Source organism: Trachurus trachurus, assembly GCF_905171665.1.
Source record: "Trachurus trachurus genome assembly, chromosome: 22".
Taxonomy (NCBI): Eukaryota; Metazoa; Chordata; class Actinopteri; order Carangiformes; family Carangidae; genus Trachurus; species Trachurus trachurus.
In genome coordinates, this window is record NC_139907.1 from 24640259 (window position 1) to 24660732 (window position 20474).

Sequence of the window (20474 nt, forward strand, 5' to 3'; positions counted from 1 at the left end):
CAAACCGAATGTCACCACGCCAGTCACTCACTTCATAATGAAGATGAGAAGAGTCTGATGCTACAGTCTTTGGGCTGTGAAAAATAAAGCCTTCTAGCTGTATCCTTTATTTGCCTTGTGACTCCTCTGCAGTGTCTGACTCGGATGTTAATAACTGTGGTGAGCACACCCTCCCATTAGCATCGTTAGTACAGTGACAGTGAGCACAGTGCTAAAAGTTCACTCGCTTCTAAAAACAGATTCACGGACTTGCTGTTAATTAACCAACAAGCCAAATTATATCTGACATTTACCAGCACTAAAAGGTCAAGTGCACTGACTGGATTAGCATAAGTGACACCAAGCATACAGTTAGTGAACCATATAAAACTGTATAAAATTCACCTCCTGCACAGTTGTCATGAAGGTTTTGTTGCACCAGGCTGTAAATATGTTTATTTCTGCTGTAAATATTAACACCAGGGATAAATTTTGGAGCCTCTAGTGGTCATTAGAGGAACTGCAGTTTTTGATACTTGAGTGCCGGTATAATTTCATAGCCTGTTAGAAGATGCTTTGTGATATTAAAGGCAATTTAGATTAAAATATCAAAGTATTATCATCATAATATATCTATCAAAGTATCATCACTTCTACTCTTTGTTCAGCTGAAATATGGTGACCAAACATTAAGAATACAGTGTTCCCGTCCAACCCTTATTCTATCATTAGGAATTTAAGATTATTTGTAGAATGGCAGCTAAAAGGTTCTCTAATAGTGGAATTTGGTGCATGTGTGTTTGTGTGTGTCAATAGCTTTCTCCTTTGTCAGCAGGCCTTTCTTTTACATTCTGCCATCCAGGACCATTTGTGACATAAGGACAACAAAATAAATCTGTTTCAGCAGTTAGCACTGTTCTTTATTTTCCACTTTTTATTTTTCTCCTTTGACATACTACAAAAATAGAAACATTGCACTAAGCAGTAACGAAAAAAAAAAAGAAGACAGAGGATGAAATGGAAAACAGAGATGTCTGTATGAGTCACAGAGATATTGGAAATGAAAGCAGATGCAATGGTTCTGTGTCATGTTGACCAGGTGCAGTTAACATCCAACCAGAGACTGAATCAGCGACTCTTTCGTCAAAGGTTTTCATTTGCTCACCTTTGCCACTGTGACCAGAACAAACCACCTGTGTGTGCTACAAAGCTAAAATGCTATCACTTCTATACCCATCTCAACCATACATATCACTAACAGTTCAACTCAACACGGATGTTCAAAGGATCACCAAAAACATTTGAAAGTGAATCTTCTCTGTTAAACCGAATTCATTAAACAAGACAAGTAGAGGTCGTCACCGATCCACTCAGCCTAATATTTGCCTCTGGGATGTGTTTATGTGGACATGTACTTTTGGAGTTACTTTTAGGATTAAGTTATTTTTGGAATTCAAACATCACTTAACATTGACATGTATTGCTGCTCATCATTGACGATTGAGCTGCTACCAGACACCTGTCTGTCTGTGTTGACCAGGGGCCCTTATCACAGAGCTAGGCTAGCAGGTTAACACTCTTGGGCTGATTGCAAAGATGCTTTTAACTGCTGTTAATCACCATAGTAATCTAGGCTGCAAACATTAGCATCACATTAAAACCTGTCAACAGAAAAACAAGATTTTCCAAAAAAGTTGAACAAAAGAGATCAGTTGCAGTATTTCTGTAGCCTCTTGTGCTTTTCTAGTTCTATGATTATTTTGTTTGCATAGTCATAGTACAGGTTATAGCCTAAAGGATAACCAACGTTTTGCTCTGTGAAGCGTGGGAAATGTGTATGTGTGTGTGTGTGTGTGTGTGTGTGTGTGTGTGTGTGTGTGTGTGTGTGTGTGTGTGTGTGTGTGTGTGTGTGTGTGTGTGTGTGTGTGTGTGTGTGTGTGTATGTCGCAGGTGCTTGGTTTGGATCAGGTCCTCAGTTTTTGGACAATACTGATTATCAAAAGCACAGCCTAAGCGCTTCTTCTTATTCATATGAAATCATTTAGGCTACGTACTGTAAGTAGGAGGTGGTGCTTGGCCCTGCCCTCCAAATGCTTGCACAAACATAGTGAGGGAACACCGTTGATTCACTTGTAACATCTACAGTAGATCATGGTACCTCAGTCATTATACATGCAAAGTGAAAGGATGTCCACATTATTACCCCCTGCTGGGTGGGACATAATGTACAATCATGATAACATGTCAGGACCTGTAATGTATGCATAATGGTGGTTCACGGTGCCTTGAGCAGTATTTGACTGATTTTGTTTGTTTCATCGTTTTACGACACTGAATCAAAGTCGACTGAACGTGGCTTTTTTTTTATAATGACCCTTTAGTGTTGAAGTAAACAACACCTCTCAACATTCATAGAACTGTATAACACATAAAAAAATACAATATACATTTTTAGACCCTTTAATACAACCAATCAGTGACCCTTCACTGCTGCAGCTAACTGATTTTAAATCAAATTGACATGAGGGGTCAGAGAGAGACAGAGATACAAAATAAAGAGAGATTTCAATAAAGGCTCAGTTGCTTTGAGTCACTTGTTTGGTAAATGCCTTCTACTTAACGGTTCAAAAAGGTGCCGCGTTGGGAAGGGCATGTCTTTGTTGCACACTTATGACAGAGGGGGTCAGTTTAATTAAGCAGGAACGATGAGAAAGACTGAGAGTAACTGTTCCCACACTACACTGCACATGAAAGCAGCTCATGAACATGATACGTTCACAAAAATAAGTATGTATTGTAACATACGTTGCTAACAGAGGATAAAGTTACCATATTTGTTATGGAATCTAAATGTCATCAACATAATTGTGCTATAAGGTTACTTCTCTGTTGCAGCCAGGCTGATGTGAATGCAGCAAAACGAGAAACCTGCCAGCCTGGGTTTGTTTGAAAGACAATTCAGCCAAGAATGTGGTCATAGCAACACAGCAGCAGCTTCAAACAACAATAGCAGTGTTGTGGAGTGGGTGGGTGAGAAACCACACTGAATTTGGGTTTGTTACCGGACTGGGTGGAAAGACATGGTTCACTCATAATCACCATAGAACAGAACAGAACAGTGTCCTACCAACACCTACCCAACACCTATCCATACATACTGACTTAGGGGGCAAGAGGGCTACTGAGAGTTTCATAGGCTGGGTGCCTCTCTGTCTCTGTCTCTGTCTCTGTCCTCCCACCTCTTGACCTCTAGAGTCTGGATCAGCTACTGAAAACCACCAACTGCCTCCCTGACCCTGTTTGAGACCTGCTGCTAAATTTACTTGAATTGAATGTAATGCTTACAACTCTCATTAGCTTTGATTATTATTTACATCAGTAGGAGCGTAACAAAAATCAATAAAATTCCTTATTATATAAGGAAGGTTTCCCTGCCAAGTGCTTACTCTTGGTAGGAATTGTTGAGTCTCTGTAAATAATATTAGCCTATATAGAGACAAATAGGACATTACATCAAAATGTAAGGATGGGTACCATGACTGGAGTAATTAAGAAAATGTGTGACATAAAAGTTGTCTTGCACATTTTATCTCACCAACTCCATTTTCACTGTTCCCCAGGCAGAGGAGATCTCTCTCTCTCTCTCTCTCTCTCTCTCTCTCTCTCTCTCTCTCTCTCTCTCTCTCTCTCTCTCTCTCTCTCTCTCTCTCTCTCTCTCTCTCTCTCTCTCCAAGCTTTTGTGTGTGAGGGGCTGGGGCAGCACTGTGTCACTGGTACACACAAACACATGATTGTGTCTTTTGTATATAAAAGGAGTGATCCCTGGGAACGTCCAGTGAAAGTCTTGTCACATACAGAGACATGGACAAATTTTGACCAACTAGGTCGTAGTTCAACTGAGTTTTGCTGCGGTCCAGAGCCCACACACTCACTGTTATTAATCACTTTAAAGTTCATGTTAATTGAGTATGATAAAATGAAGCTATTCATTTATTTAATTCTGAACTCCTATCAGTACTTCTTAAGTCCCTGATTGATAGGTGGTGTCAATGAAAGTAGTATTAGAAGGGTCGAGAGTCAAAAAGCCACTTTAAATCTGCTTTGATTCAGTAAACTTCCACAGGTACTGTAAATACTTAGGCACAAAAATGAATTTAAAAAAGGGGGCATATAAAGATTCCACATTAAATAAGGTTTTTGACATAGTGCATAACATGATCACATTGAAAAAAATCTCCATCAAATAATTAAAAACTTATTCCTGTATCAAAGATATTGAAAAATTAGGAACTTGTGTTTTTTCTTTGTTTCAGTTATTTGGCTCATTGGAAGGAAAACCAAGCACACACACACTGTTACCTTCTTCTGTTGCTTCAAAGCAACTCAGTGTGGACCATCAGCAGGAGCTGTTACACATGTTCATCTCAGTTGACCAGACTGGTGTGCCTTTGCTTCACACTTCTGCCTTCTAAAACTGACACAAGGAAAAATGTTCTCCTTTGATCGCAGCTCCTGTTAACCATAGCTCTGTTCCAGCCACTGACGCACATCCTTCAGACTGTAGAAAAAAGGCCCCTTACCCCCCAGGTAGGCAATCTTTTTCTGTTGTACTATACACACCCTTTCATTAGACACCCCGTAGGCCACGTTGGCATTGTTGTCCATACAGTCAGCCACCAGCTGACACTGCGGCGGCAGCGAGAAGTGCTCAATGAGCTGGCGTGCAGCTCCGAGCCGCTCTTCCAGGTTCTGATGTTTCCGTACGTTGAAAGAATAAGAGCCCATGGGGGGGGCCACCCAGCCGTCGGACGGGTGGGCCTCGTCAATGTACACTAACAGAAAATCAGCCACGTCGCTGAAGTCCTCAACCAACTGCCGAAAAGCCGGCAGGTGGCTGATGAAGGGGGGTCAGGTGGCTGAGCCGAAGTTGACCACCAGAGGGCGGTCTGATGACTCGAAATCCAGAAGGCGGCACTCGTCCCCATTCCGGAACGTGGCGCCGTTCGGCACATGGCTCACATGACTGGTGCTGCTGCCGCTCCGTACACCATCAGGCACTTTAACCACTTTAGAGTTGGGCGCCTCGCAGCCAAGTTTCACCTGTGGAGGCAAAAATAGTGATTAATGTTGACTCACAGTGCACACATCAAGGAGGTGTTTAATGGGCTCGGCCCTTATCTCTTAAGCCTTTATTGTGGATTTCAGAGAACTACATAGTGTCTGTCTTTCTGTCTTTATGGTGTTACACCTGTGTCATCGTTGTTATTTTAAAGCCTTTGTGACAGCAATAAACAGTGAACCAGTGTAACAACATAGAGTGACATTCAGTGTCCTGAATGTCAGATGTTGTTACACTGGTATAGCTTGTCAGTTATTTGCAAAGGATAAACACCCTGAACAATAGAAAATTCAACTATGCCAAATACTATACTAACTGAAGAAGACAGCATAATAGCATATCACTCCACTTATGCATTCGATTCAGCTCAAGGAACATCCCTTGGTTGTGACCTGCTGCATCAAATACACAGCAGAAGAAACAAAGTTAGCATTAGAGCTAGCCATCTTAGAATCAGGCAAAATATTCAGGCGGGAACAGTCTGCTGGTGTGTGAATCCAACTATAAGCTGGAGTGAAAATTAGGTCCCCAAGCTTCAGGAAGTAATTATAGCCATACCTTAAGCAACTCAACAGTAGTTCCTGCTCTACGAGGACATTCAGGCCTTTCTTGAATATGATCACGTCACTGAGAGGAGCTAACTTTACCCACCAGTTTTTTAAATGTTACCTTACTGTCTGATAGAGACGTAAGACATCACTCAAAATAATCTACTGACAGCTTAATATTGACTAAAACTTAACATATACTTGGAAAAAAAAAATTTTCATAGAACATAGAACTGGCAGTCCTCCAAATCAATGCAAATGTCTTTTGGGAATGCAAATTAATTTCAAATTATGACTTCAGCCTGTCAGCAGTTCTCATACACCTTACACTATCTTCTGCTTCAAACTGCTGACAGAGTGATGTAGTTGACAAGTGCAACAAGCTGAATGACATGAGACTAACCCATTGGAGAGACAATAATCACTAATCACACATTACAAGTAAAACACTTAAAACATAGTGCTGAGGGCAAAGGAAAACAAGAGGGCGTTGTGATCCCCAAACTGTGAGAGTGTGCAGCTCAGCAACTCACCACTGACTGCTGCTTCACATACAGTAGAACTTGAACAGGAAAAGCAAGTGGGAATTCAGCTGCATCATTACACACTGAGCTAAATATGAGCTCGTGGGGGCGGGGGGGTAACAAGCCGACCCCCCCTCCTCTGTCTCCTCTACTCCCTCACTAAGTACAACCAGCAGAATGGAGGAAGAAGAAAAAAAGGTGCAAACAAAATCAAAGCAGACGCTGTGATGTGGTCTTGGTACCAAGACAGCCTTGGATTGAGACATGTCAAGTTTCAGCTCCGAATGAATGACGAGTCAATGGGTGGGGGGGCATTGACAGCAACGTTACCTGCTTATAGGCGTCTAGTAGGAAGCTGTTCCAGATGGAGCGCAGCCCGGCTGAGGTGAGCATACGGCGCCACTCTCCGGAGCCGGCGGACCTGGAGCTGCTGAGCAGCGACACAACGCGCTTCACCAGCACCACCGAGTCGTAGAGGGCCAGGAAGAGACAGTTTGAGAAGAATCCAGGTAGTATCTGAAGTGTCACCAGCAAATCCTCACTCGCCATTCCCATTTTTTCCCCCCTTTCTGCCTTTATATGGCGGCAGGCGAATTATTTCAGACAGCCCTTCATTACGCAGAGGGGCTCAGCCGCTCCTCATAGTTGGTGCTCCGCTCCGGGGGCTGCAGCAGACACAGGGAGGTGTAGCCTAGACCAGGTGTCTCCTGACTGCCGTGTTATCCTTCAGGTGCCGGGAGGCGCTTTGACTCAATCACTCTTCTTAAATGGACGAACATTGTACTTCATATTAAACCTCCCGGCTTATCTTTGTGGCTAGATTCTGACGTCAGAGGGAGCGCATAACCTCTGTCCCCTCCTTCTTCTTTCCTCTCCTCCCTCAGCTCTGTAAACAGATTGAACTGAGCTGCAGCTAGGCTTTTTTTTTTTTTTTTTTTTTTTTTTTTTTTATCATCAGCCATTTATTATTTAATGACCCAGTGGAAAGAATAACACTTGCAGATAACAACAAAGCTTGGCACAACTGAATAAAGCCCTGCTTCACATATAGGTTTATGTGATGATAACCACCTATATTCACCTTTTATGATTGTATATAGGCCCAGTATATTTTATAAGCACACATGTGCCCAGTTTATGTGTTGAACTTCTTATTATGGTGTTGAACTATTTTTGGCACTGCTTTATTTACCTTGATCAGAGGTGTTAATAATTAAATCCTGCTCTCACGGCACTGCCTGTTCATTTGAGTTGCCTTTGCAAAATATAGAAAAGGATTTGATACAGAAACAAATGAACTGCTTTTTTTCAATCAAAGAATGAAGCCCTCTGGATTATAAGGAATCCATTAATTTATTAGATGTACTGCTTACCTGTGCAAGGTCATGGGGGGCTGGAGCCAATCAACCTTGTGTCTGGAGAGAACCCATATGGACCATGCAAACTTCACAAAGAAAGGTTGTTTGTTACCTGTTTTTCCCTTCTTTTAAGCATCATACTTGTCCTTTTTCTAGATTTTCCGTCACTTAGTCTTCTGCATGGCTGCACGGCTGAAAACGGGAGAATTGGGTCACTGATTGTAGTTACTCACATTCTACTTTCACCATTTCATGTCTGTGCAAGCTCTCTACTACCACTAATAGGTCAGTTTTGGAGGTGTATTCATGCATGTAACTTTTGTATTGTTCGTCTGTTTTTCAGAAATGAGGTGCCATTTGATTCCCTGAACCCTTTGACCTCCAATAATACTGGTACAGATTATCTTCAGACCAAGCTTTACAATGTTCATCCAGGGTTTTCTGACTTCCTAAAGCATCCAATCAGTAGGTCACATCTCAGCAACTCTTTTAAGTATGAAGACTAATCCTTGTTGATGGACTCCCATCATGTCCCAGGTGCTGCATAATGACCTATGCATTTTAACTGTTGCAGTCCTTTGTTTGTTATATTATAGAACCTTACATACCATAAAAGGACAAAGGGTGAGGATGGCAACTTGTCTAGTCAACCTAATCGGAGCAGCCACCTGTCTTTCACTTGGCATAAAGCACATTTGACAGTTTCATACCAAAGTTGTTATCATATTTAAAGATAAAGAAAGTCAAGAACCATCTCATTGGTCTTGGTGTTCAGAGGGAGACAGTATGGATTTTTTCCCCCCACTAAATTCATTAAAGGTTTGTCAGATCATTATCAGATCCCTCTACTTCTCTTCCTGCCTGTTCCTGATACACACCACAAATGCTGTGTCATCCCAGTATTTCTGGATTTGGCAACACTCCAAGTCATGTGTAAATTCTGGCGTATACACAGTGAGCAGGAATCAAGCCAGGGCTGTCCCTTGTGCATTTTTAAATACACAGACAGTTAAGGTTTTTGCGGTAACATTTTGTGCTTGTGCTTTTCCTTGAGGGGAACTCTGCCTGTAGCACACAAGCAGAATGAGCTGAAAACGCACTTCATATGTTTGGATAAGTCAGCAGGGAACATCAGACTACAGCCCACAGACTGTGGAAGCATTCTTTGTGGCCTGTTGTGTGTTGTGTAACATTAACATGCGTCATGGATGTGTGTTGTACGTAAATGAGACCCTGCTGAGAGGTGTTCTTTCTTAAGTTGTGGTAGATTTTCCCAAGTCCGGCCTGACCAGGTCCAGGCCACAGACTGGGCCTGGGCCACAACGCCCCCCCACCAAACCCCCGAGTCCAACTCGGGAACTGGGGAGTCAACTATTGTGTGTTAATCAGAAGTCGTATATGTTTTTACGACGTAACCTTAAACCGCAGCCGACTGTGATTGATGCATAATAAGGTTATAATAAAGTTGTTATAAATAGCAACACTGTGCACACAGTGCCCCATCCGTGTTGCTCATTCTCACTTCTGTCATTGGACTTGGAATTGTAGTTTAGGACTTAGGTTATAAATTGTCAACTCATTGAAAAAAGCTTCAGATTTAAAAGTAAAAATTAAATCTGCAGCAAAAACAGACAGAGCAAATATCAATATCATACCAGCAACATGACTCACAAATGACAACTTCAGCTGTAGCTCTCTACTGTATGTCTCAGCTGAATCTAAATGAATGTCACACACATATATAAATATAGACATTTATTTAAAACTTTTTAGCAGCTGTATGTGGAGTCAGTGACATTTTAGTAGCATTTAGTTACCCTAAATAAAGTGAGTGAATTGATAACGAGGAGAAAACCAACATTTCAGTGACCTGAAAGTTGTATGTGGAGACAGACGTGGGAGTGGCAGCGATGCAGGACGGACACGCTTGATATGAACATGAGTAAACCCACTGTGTGAACGCTTTGTGATATCAAAAGAACAAACTAAGATAACTATCAAGACTTTTGCTCTACAGATGCATGAATGGAAACAGTGGGAACTTAATTTACCTGGAATGCTGTAACAACACCCAGGCTGGTCCTGTTCTGTCTTTTGTTGAGCAGATGAGTCACAGTTTTTGTGAAAAAGTGAGTTATATTAATGACACTAACATTAGCATTAACTATTCTAGTTGACTGCTTATGTGTTTAGAAGTGAATTTCATGACTTCCGGTTGTATGAAAGGTATAACAGATGCTGCCTTGGCGTGTTATGTGATAATTCATGGTTTTCTCTCATAAGAAGAACTTCTGAACATCAGGAGAAACACTGCAGTGAATTTATCTCCCATTCCTCTTCCCCCATCAGTGGCCGTGCTGGTCAGAGGTGCCCTCGCCTTTGCTGCTGCAGTGAAACATCATAGCAAAGGTAAGAGGTAAATATTTCTCTCCATCATGCGTTCACCGAACAATCAATTTCGATGACCTCCAGCTACTCTTTGGGGAGAAACAGAGACTTTTCCTCATCTTGACTTTCGTGTTTCACAGAGACCTGGTTGCCCGGATTTTAACACGGGACTGTCCAGCAAAACTGAAGGTGGAGGACATGGTGTTTGTTCTAACAGTGGAGGGTGTAATGATGTGACACTGATCTCCTGACCTTGAGTCCCTTCCCATCAGCTGCAAGCCCTTTCAGAGGAGTCTGTGAGGATGGCATCTTGTCACGCAGGTAAGTTGTCAGATCTCCCGCCGCAGAAGGATTTATGGAGACATTCCAACAGCTATGTGTCACTCACTGATCTTAATGTTTGTCTTTAGGTGTCTAGGTATTTAGGTCGTCGCATGTAACATGAGTGAGTGTCATCTCAGGTGAGAACAATTACTCATACAGTGTTTCCTCTAGGATTTTTTGAAGTCCTGAGAAGTGAACGTGTTCAATGATATCACTTTTGCACAGAGTGTTGGAGAGCACAGATATGTTGATGCCTAAACCAAACTCCTGTACAAATGCTAGCTGGCTAGCTAGCAAACAACACTAATATGACATATTTGGTTCTGTAGGTCACAGTATGAGGAAGGCTGTGAACTAAAATGGTTTAAAAGGGTGTTTATCATTACAGGTGGACTTGTTTGCAGATGATGTGGCCATAAAGTGACTGGTGATGATGATCATGATAGTTAGCATTCAATTGTCAGAAAACATTCATTTGTTCATTTACTCTTTGCAAGCTGTCATGAGGACATCAAGGTAGTGACGCACAGAAACTCTAAAGAATCTTCAGGCGTGTCTGGCCTCATCTGACTGGGATGCTTTCAGGACTGTTACCAATAGTCTAAATGGTTATATATAGAAGCCATGAAATCATACGTTAGCGTCTGTGCACCAACATGCACAAGGGTGTGTACCAACAAGGTGTGTACCAACATGCATCAGAGTTTTAATAATGACCCCAGATCACAGTTTAAATTTAAAGGAGGAGGCAGCCAGGAGTGGGGACAAGGACAGGTTTAAAGAGTCCAAGTTCAAGTTTAGCAAGGCGGTGAGGGATGCCAAACAGCTGTATGCTGAGGAACCCCAACACACTAGCTCCCAGCCAACAACACTCTCTGTGTCTGTCTGGGATGGGCTCAGACAGTTGACAAACTGTCACAAACTTTGTGCCAACTTCCCATTCCAGGTATGGCTCAACTTCTCAGTATGCCATATTTTCTGTGAATGGATTAACTGGAATGTTCTACAGACACAAGCCTCTATAGGAATGCCAGATGTGTACTCAGTAAACATACCGTATCAGTCTAAAAACAGACACTGGCTGAGTGTGCTGATCATCGGCTACCACCACCACCAAGAAGACCCACACCATGTGCTAACATCCTAACTGACTATCAGATGGTTCACCACAGAGGGTCAGATATTGTGTCACTGATGACATGAAGTAATGGATATAATATAGAAAATATGGCACAAACTCAGTGCTACGCATGGCGAACCTAGAACTCCTCACTATATATATTTAAAAAATGCTTTCCTTTAAGTTAAGGGTTCATTTGTGCCCATGCATACACACTTTGAGTTTGAACAGCTAGACAAGCTTGTCAGGGCAAACCACTTGGCCATTATGATTGTGTTGTTGTACTGTATCAATAAAGCTTTCTCTACCTCCATCTGTACAATGTACAAGGAAAGTCTTGATTGTTGGAGTTGTCTAACCACTACACTACAACAGAGGAGAATTTTCAGTTCATGATACCTGCTACTTTATTCCTAGACATTTCCAAACAGGGTTGAAATGACCGGTCTTTCTTTACAAGAGCGACAGTCAAAATGCACAATTTGTTTACAGAGCCAGGTTGTGCAATGTTGGGTGAGGATATCCTTGAACACAGACGTGTTGATTCAACTCTAATTCGTTCAGGTTGCCATAACATTAACCTTTGAATTTAAACTTGCTCAGTCAAAACAGAATGTTGTATCGTCAGAATATCTTGAATTTGTTATATAGTTGATTACAAAGCAATTTTATTAGATTGGAGAAAAGAATTAATGATTTGCATTTGTACTGTTTTGCCCACTGCTAGACAGAATACTATTTGGGATGAGGGACATAGTGCATTGTGGGTTTTACCTGGAAGCGAAGGAATCAATAAATGTGACACAGAGTGCTGGACTCTATTACCAACCCCACCACCCCAACCCTCGTCTGGGCAAATATGTAACAATGAGTAAGTCTGTGCAGATGGCATAACCTTATATAATGTTACGAAAGAGCTGGGTTGGTTTTCAACAGTTCATGAGCGTAATGTCTGCACTGTGTTTGGCTACAGTTTGACCTTAATGGTTTGGCTGTCAGAGGTTTTACAGCATGAACTTATATTTACAATATATAATGTATAATATTCACAATATAAGTAAATATATTACTTAAGTTATATATAATATAATGATACAATATTTATTGTTAACCACCTATTTACAATATATTCAAACTCAACTATATAACAATCAAATATATAAAAAGATGTATCAAAGTGAATCAGATGTTTTTGGATATGATTCAATACAAAGTTAACAAATCCAACAAAAACACTACACACTGAGTTATACTTAAACTAACTCTTAGTTTAGCATGACCTGGTTTGTTTTTGTCACAATGTTTCCAACAACTGTATGTATGTGCCAGGTTAGTCTGAGCAAACCCGACACAAGGAAATGATTCCTATAAAATCTACATGCTGCCAACTCCATGTAATAACTTCCATTGGGAGGCTTTAGTCAACTAATCATTTCATAGCTGTGTAATTAAAAATATATTGTGATGTGAAAGGCTGGACTCGTTTAAACCAGCAGAAAAGCAATGGTAACTCAGATAACCACTCTTAATATTCTTTGCGAGCAGAAAAAAAAGAAGAATTTTTAGAATACACATGTCCCACTCATGTCACCAAGAACAGAAAGTCTGTCCACCAAGGCTACAATGGACACAGGCCCACCGACACTGGGCAGCTGAAAAATTGAGCCTGGTCTGATGGATCTGGATTTGTGCTGAGGCAGCAGATGGTAGAGTCCGAAGCTGGCATCAACAGCATGAATCCTTGGACCCAACCTGCTTTGTGTCAACAGTCTAGGCTGGTGTTGGTGGTGTAACGGTGTGGGCCATGTTGTCTGGGCACACTTTGGCCCCCTTTTTTTACCAATCAATCATGGTCTGAATGCCACAGTTTTCAGTAATGTTGCCGACAGTGCTCACCCCCCATTCATCTTCCATTGGCAGGACAGTGGGCCAGACAGATCACACAACAACTGTTTACTCAAACCGCTTTCATCAACATGGCACTCAGTCCGGTGAACCTCGGTGACTCTCAGCCTCCAGACTTGGCAGCATCAGTAGAAAACTTTTGGTTGCAAAGTGGATTTGTAGTAAAAAATTAGCAGCTGGCAAATCTAGAGAAATCTGGAGAGAATGTCAACAGGATGCCAGAGAAATGTTTTCAACACAAATATCAAGTATAAGTGACCCATGACACATCACTTTATCTTATTCAGATTATGCTTCACAGCATATTTTGGAGATCAGCATCTTTCTCTTCAACATGTTGACTGGAGGAGTATGGTATCAAAACACTTGTGATTAGTGGATGTTCTACCTCCAGTGCTCCTGAGCTAAAATTGCCATTGTCCATTTTATTACGCATTACATTATTTCATGTTCCACATCCACAGAAGAAGACACATATGTCAGCACAAAGAGAAACAGACTTGGATGGTAAGCATTATGTTGGCACGCAGGGTATAAGTCAGGGGCAAAGTCTTATTTTGATCCTGCACCTCCCCTTCAGACAAGGGATTAGTAGAGGTCACTCTAACCAGACACTCTGAATGGCTGCCAGCACTGAGGCTCCAAGTGGGAGGCTAGTCAAAATAGGACGTGGTCTGCAGTGCAGAGCATTACAGTTCTCTGTAACTCTGGTTGTATCTGTGAGCTCAGAGCAAACTGCTGCAAAAATCCGTTCCTCACTAATGGGAAAACGTGTGTATGATTCATACTAACAACCTATTTACAAACAGTAACACTGACGACCCCAAATTATTTTAACATCTCTGTGTAAGTGTATTTCAAACACTGGAGTGTGGCTGTGTGCAATTACATATAGTACAATAATGGAGCATATTTAGGTTTATAGACAGCATGTGAATGGGCCAGTGTTTGTCTTTTGAATGCACTGGTCCTTCCCAGTTACAGATTACATTTACAAGAGACAATTCAAATTAAAGCTGAAAGCAGCAACATGTGGGCCTTTGCCTTGTCGCAAACCAGGACCACCGTCTGTAGGTTACTTGATGCTGCCAAACATGAATTATGTTACTGTCTATCAAATGTCAACCAGGCCATTAGAACATCATGTGACGATACTCACTTAAAGGTTACTTCCTGTCACCAGGAGGGGAAACTATGACAACAATGTTGTAGTAGCATATGTCCTCGACTGTCATCAAATGTGAGGTTTGACCCAGATTGCACAAAGTAAATTGCAGCAATAACAACTCCCTGTGTTGCAGCAAAAAATTCCCACATAATGACTAGTGTGAAGGAGGTTTGATAAGTGAATATTATATTTTGACATCAACCCCATGTCAAGACCGGCCTACTGTGAGCTGCTGGAGCTAGAGACCCATGGAGGTGGCGGAGGTTGCCTTTATAATGTGAGATGCAGTACCCAGGTAGATTGAATGATAGGGTGTGATTTATATATACGCTATCTATCTACCTATCAGTAGCTGCTTACTACAGAGCTACTGGAAGGATGAATGAAGAATGCCTGCTTTTTCTATCATTGCAGCAAACGTATATCACTATAAGACACGGCCAGCCCAGTAATCAGTCAGCCCCTTTTTTTATATAATAAAAAAAAAGAAAAATTAATTTAAATTTTTTTTTAAAACTAACAAACAAAAGTTTCCAACAAATTATTCTCATCAGAAGTAAACAACAAATATAAAATAACAAAACAACAAACACAACACAGAAAATAAAACAGGGAGGTTACATTGACAGACACAATAAAGCCACAGCAAACATGGAGACATCATACATATGCCCAACCACATTTGCAACGTTTTTACACGCATGTGTCATCATCTGACAACAGTCTACTGAAACCATTCCGATATTTATTAATCATGTCCTTCTGACAGCTCACATCTTCTCACATGCAGCAGTTTTCATCACTTACAGAAGGCAGACATAAAGTTCATCATCATGTAGCATTCCCTTAAAGCAGATATCAGTGGAATGTTTTTGTTAATATAAGTCCTAAATAGTCCTATTTTCCGTCAGCAATCACTTACATGAAGTATTTCAGCCTAAACACGAGTCTCTCCGTCACTCTGCTCTGCTGTAACCCGAGGAGAAAATTTTCCTTGTGGGATACAAGTGTTATCCAATGAGGAGAGAGAACGGCATGAAGGGCTGTGTGTGCAGCCAAGGGATGCGCGTGAATGTGGTGACGTAGCACGAGGACCAATTGATGCCTGACAAGGGCGGGGGCTGCTAACTCATGGTGCGTTCAAAGAAACTCGTACTTTGTGTTTTTCCTTCCTGTGAAGTCATACCAGTTCGATCTGGTACGAGTTCACGGGTCGGAAGTTACGAGTGGCCGTTATAGGGAACTTTCACAGACAACAGGATGGTAAAAACACGAGCTACGGGTTACCTGGAACGCTACCAAGTCGTAGTTGTGACTTGAAGCTGTAACTTACGGTTTCAAAAGCCTGCCTTGAACGCAGCATTAGCCGAAATGGCCGTGAAGCTGATATCTGCTTTAATGAAATATTGTGCTGTCTACAAAGGAGATTGTGTACAATATAAGAATTCCTACAATATAAGAGTAGAATTCCATAAGATTCTATTTATGATAATAACTCTAATAATTATACTGTAATAAATGATTATTTAACAACAACAAAATGTATCATGGTCATTGAAATTGAATTGAAAGAACGCTGGCTTGTCCTAACAGTAGAATATGAGTATGAAAGAATGAATTTGCCATTTGAAATAGTATGTTGTATGTAATTTGTAAACAGGAGAATTGTGAATTTGTAAGTTTTCAGAATCAATAAACTATCTATCTACCTATCTATCTATCTATCTATCTATCTATCTATCTATCTATCTATCTATCTATCTATCTATCTATCTATCTATCTATCTATCTATCTATCTATCTATCTATCTATCTATCTATCTATCTATCTATCTATCTATCTATCTATCTATCTATCTATCTTTACTCTAATACTGTTAGACATTTGCAACAGAATCAAACCTTCTTACCCAAACGGTCCCTTCACTGTGCTTCTTGACACATCTAATACGCCTGCAATCTTTTTTTTTCTGAGAAGTCAAATGAAAACACCATCTGGAAACTGCTGTTAGGACACTTTGTACGCCGCTCTTCCACTTAGTGATGGGAATTCCGTCTGTTTTTAGTGAGCCAGAACATTTTGGCTCTGATCACCAACAAGAGACGGGTCTTCCAGCTCCCAACAGCCGTTCATTTTACCACTTCTCCCTCCTATAATTCAGCCAAATTTAGCACCGTTTTGACCTTTTCCTAGTATGTGTGCACATATTTTAATTCAAGTGTGCATAAGAATGCAGAAAGTGTTGAGGAATAAATACTTAGATATTGCCGACTATTAGTAATTACTATTACAAAACCAAAAAAAATGAACAATGTTTTAGGATACAAAATGAGCCGTAACAGAATGGCTGGGGGTCATGGCTCTACAAAGCCCATTTCCAAAAATGGGCTTTGTAGAACCACTTTCTAAAAATACAAGAAAAACATAAGTACAATCTTTGGTAATTCACTTGAACATTAGTCAGCAGGCAAAATGACAAAGACATTTTTTTTTTGTGTTTTCAATGACAAGCCTAATTTAACTTGTAAACTGATTTAGAAATTGATTGGGTATAAGACTGATCCAACATAGGCTCAGTCTCCGCAAGCAAAAATGGGTTGTGGCCCCTTTGTGCTGTATTTCATAAGATAACTATAATCTAGAAAACATGTTAGGTCCGTCAACATCATCAGTTAGCAGCATTGTGAAAAGATGCAGGGAGTCAGGAGACATTTCTGTGCATAAAGGCCCAGGGCGGAAACCACTGCTGAATGTGCGTGACCTTTTACTCCTAAGGCGGTATCGCATCAGGGACCTTCATGCTATTGTGACAGACACAGCCAGCTGGCCTCACGTGTAGTTAAGGAAATCATTGTCCGTTTCAACATTTCTGCTTTGTTTCTGTATGCTAATAATATGGGCGGTCTGAACATCAGTCTAAAGTGGCATTGGTAAACTGGGCGAACCGGGTCGTCCCTCTACTGGCAGACCTTTACCTGATTTTTGAGAAACACTATGTGCCGCTGGTGCAACACAAGCATCATGGGATGGACGTAATTCCACTGAGAAGAACAGCCTCCACTTCTGGCAACGCTATCAGCCACTTTACGATCTTGTTGCTGTACATCCTGCAGCTAGTCTGCCAACAGCCTCCCAATGGAAGTTATTACATCGAGTTAGCAGCATGTAGATTTCATAGGAATCATTTCCTTCTGTCTGGTTTGCTCAGACTGCAATTTCATGTCAGGATTGTTATTTATTTTAATGACATTTTAGATTTGTTTCCTAATGTGATAGTAATGTATTTAGAATCAGTTGGACATGCACTCAGAATTAGCACTGTGTAGTCTGTAATTTAACCTAATGTATGAACATTAAAAAAAAAAAAGTCCTTGATAGTTTACAATGCCAAGAATTATCTGTGGCACTTGAACCTTGCATAGGCTATGCCACGAGTGAAATATGCAAGAAAACAAGATCCTCCACTGATGCCTGTAACAGCAGTAACAGCCTTGTCTCTGCCTCTACTAATTTCACCGCAGCTCCACCCAGGCCCTGATGATGTGTTAAATAAACCTTCTGATATCTTTAGTGGTGTCATTGTGAGTGTAGATTGAGGTCACTGGCCGTGTTGCCCATGACCTGTTTGGCAAGGGATTTAGTAAGACAGTGCATGCTTATAACTTGCCAAACAGTTTCCTCTGCATCAACTACTAGAATAACACAGTCATCTGACAGAGAGTGAGTGTGTGGGCAGCATAACTGCACTTCAACAACATACAACAAATGCAAGTACAACACTAACAATAGTTTCAAATTGGGTCAGCCATTCTTTGAGTCAGGAAAACATGTTATTACCGTTTTGTTTAGGAGGTCTGCCTCTTCCCGGAGTCGTTTTTCCAGACCCAGCAGGGAGGTTACATCCTTTTACAGCAGTACATCTCTGTCAACAGCTTTGTTATGAGGGTTTTACCTGCCCGTGCCTTTACCTACCTTAGCCCAGTAGCAGAGCAGCATTATAAACCATTCATTGTTTCTTTGCCCTAAAATCATCATTTATCTTTGAAATATCCATTTTAATTATTTTACTTATTAAAAATTTAAAAAATACAAAAATTCAAATCATGTCAATCTGGTTATCTTGTTGCTTACATTAATAAAAACAAAGATCACGAGCCACAATATTTAACAATATTAAAACATTATCATAACAGCACTAAGAGAAAAGCAGTCACCATAGTTGAACACTTGGAACATGAACAATTGAGACATACACTTAAAGGTACATTGTGTAGGAATTACTCCCATCTAGCGTTGCGGTTGTATATCACAAGCAACTCAGTCGTATTTTTCATGCTGCATTCACGCGAAATTAGGCAGACGGCAGACAGACAACAGCTGCTGCACGTAACGGCATAAACAAGCCTCTATGTAAACACGTGGTCCGTCAGCACGAGGCAAAACAATACACGTGACAATATGTTGTCATGGCGATGTCGTATTGTTTACCTGACCCACGTTTTACCGGCTTTCTCTGGACTTCTGTGACTAAAATGACATCTGGTTTGTTACCGACGGCCGTCTGCCCGACTGCAGGTGAATGCAGCATCAGTGTAACGCTCCATTCCTCCTCACTGCGTTACCGCGGTGACTTTTCACAGACGCCACCTCGACCTGAGTCGACAGCTCCGGTGTCTCCGGTGAGTTTCCGTGGTTTCCTACCGTCACGCTGCCGTAAAAACACGGCGACACCACATGGCAGCCAGCACCGAGCTTACCCGCTCCATGTAGATATGAATGATATGAACGGCTAATTCAGAGCTGAAAGGAACACTTCAGTTTGTTGATGGGAGGGATTACTGATTAATGAAAAACATACATAACAGGAGAAGTTACAAAACGTCCCTTTAACAGGGCACTAAATTTAAAATGAAATGTGTTGTTGTTATTGTGTTACATTTCAGTATTTTTACTCATTGGAGCGCACCAGAGACACAGAAAGGGGATTTAGGCTGGTGCTTTTTCTTTTCACCTTCCTTCTGTAACTTTGATTGGCACTTGGTGCCATCAGGGTTGATTCTCTGGAAGAACCTGCAAGTACGTAAGAGATCGTTTGTCAACCCAGTTTTTCCACAACTGTCATGACTTAATGTCGTAATTGTTTACATTGTGCTTTTGTAGCATGACATACATACATGCACACACATGTCTGAATACATTGTATCATAATACACATTACAGATTAAAAAATCTGAGGCTCCATGTGTTAAAAGAAAATGTATTTTGGGTCACATACTCATTTGGACAAAATGTAAGTGTTTACATTTTCCACTAGGTGGTGCCATTTACTATCCATTCACCCAGTATCTATACCTGCTTTGGGCTTGCAAGAGGTAGGCTACAGCATGCATGCCACTAGTCTGTCCAGAGTGCAGACTGCAGTGCTTTACTTGAATGAATGTAATTGAATTAAAAACTGTTCCCCTTGAAGTAACAAGGTGTATATGAAGAAGACAACCTGAACCTGAAAGAAGATTCAGTGTACTAGTATTTTCTTTTTTAACACGTTTTCTGGTTTCAGCCACAATTGTAAACTCAAAAGCTGACAAATAATCTAACTGTGAAAAATTATACATCTGTGAATTGATTGTCATAGCGCTGGAAAGATGAAGCACCACACATGGAGCTGAGAAACACACGTGATCTTTGTTCTTCCACACTTTTGACTGATACTGGACTCTTATCTCCAAGGAGGTCAAGTGGGTGTTATCTCTCTTCGAACGCATTTGGCTGCTGTGTTATTGCATGTATTGTTTGGCCATGCCTGCCTGCTAGCAGATGTGCCATTATTACTGTATATATATTTTAGATTTCAGACTGAATGCTGAAATATAAATATGCCAAACACATGGATTTGGTCTACAACCTTCCTAACTGAACAGAGTCGTCTCTAGGCCAGATGAATATTTGATTCGGGTGATCTGGTCCAAATCCACACTCCATCTGGGCCAGATCTGTGCTGAACCTGGCCTGGCTCTGTGCTGGATCCATAGTAAATCCA

The 20474-nt window shown here is 41.0% G+C and overlaps 1 protein-coding gene across 1 annotated transcript; it reads right to left on the reverse strand.

Annotated features, from left to right (window-relative positions):
* Positions 1–3982: 3982 nt before the first annotated feature.
* Positions 3983–9616, reverse strand: dio2 (iodothyronine deiodinase 2). The gene is made up of 2 exons (XM_083998387.1): positions 6501–9616; positions 3983–5079 (listed from the first exon to the last, which is right to left on the reverse strand). The coding sequence occupies exons 1-2, from the start codon at positions 6723–6725 to the stop codon at positions 4495–4497; spliced, it is 810 nt and encodes a 269-aa protein (XP_083854513.1). The 5' UTR covers positions 6726–9616; the 3' UTR covers positions 3983–4494.
* Between the last annotated feature and the right edge of the window lie 10858 nt (positions 9617–20474).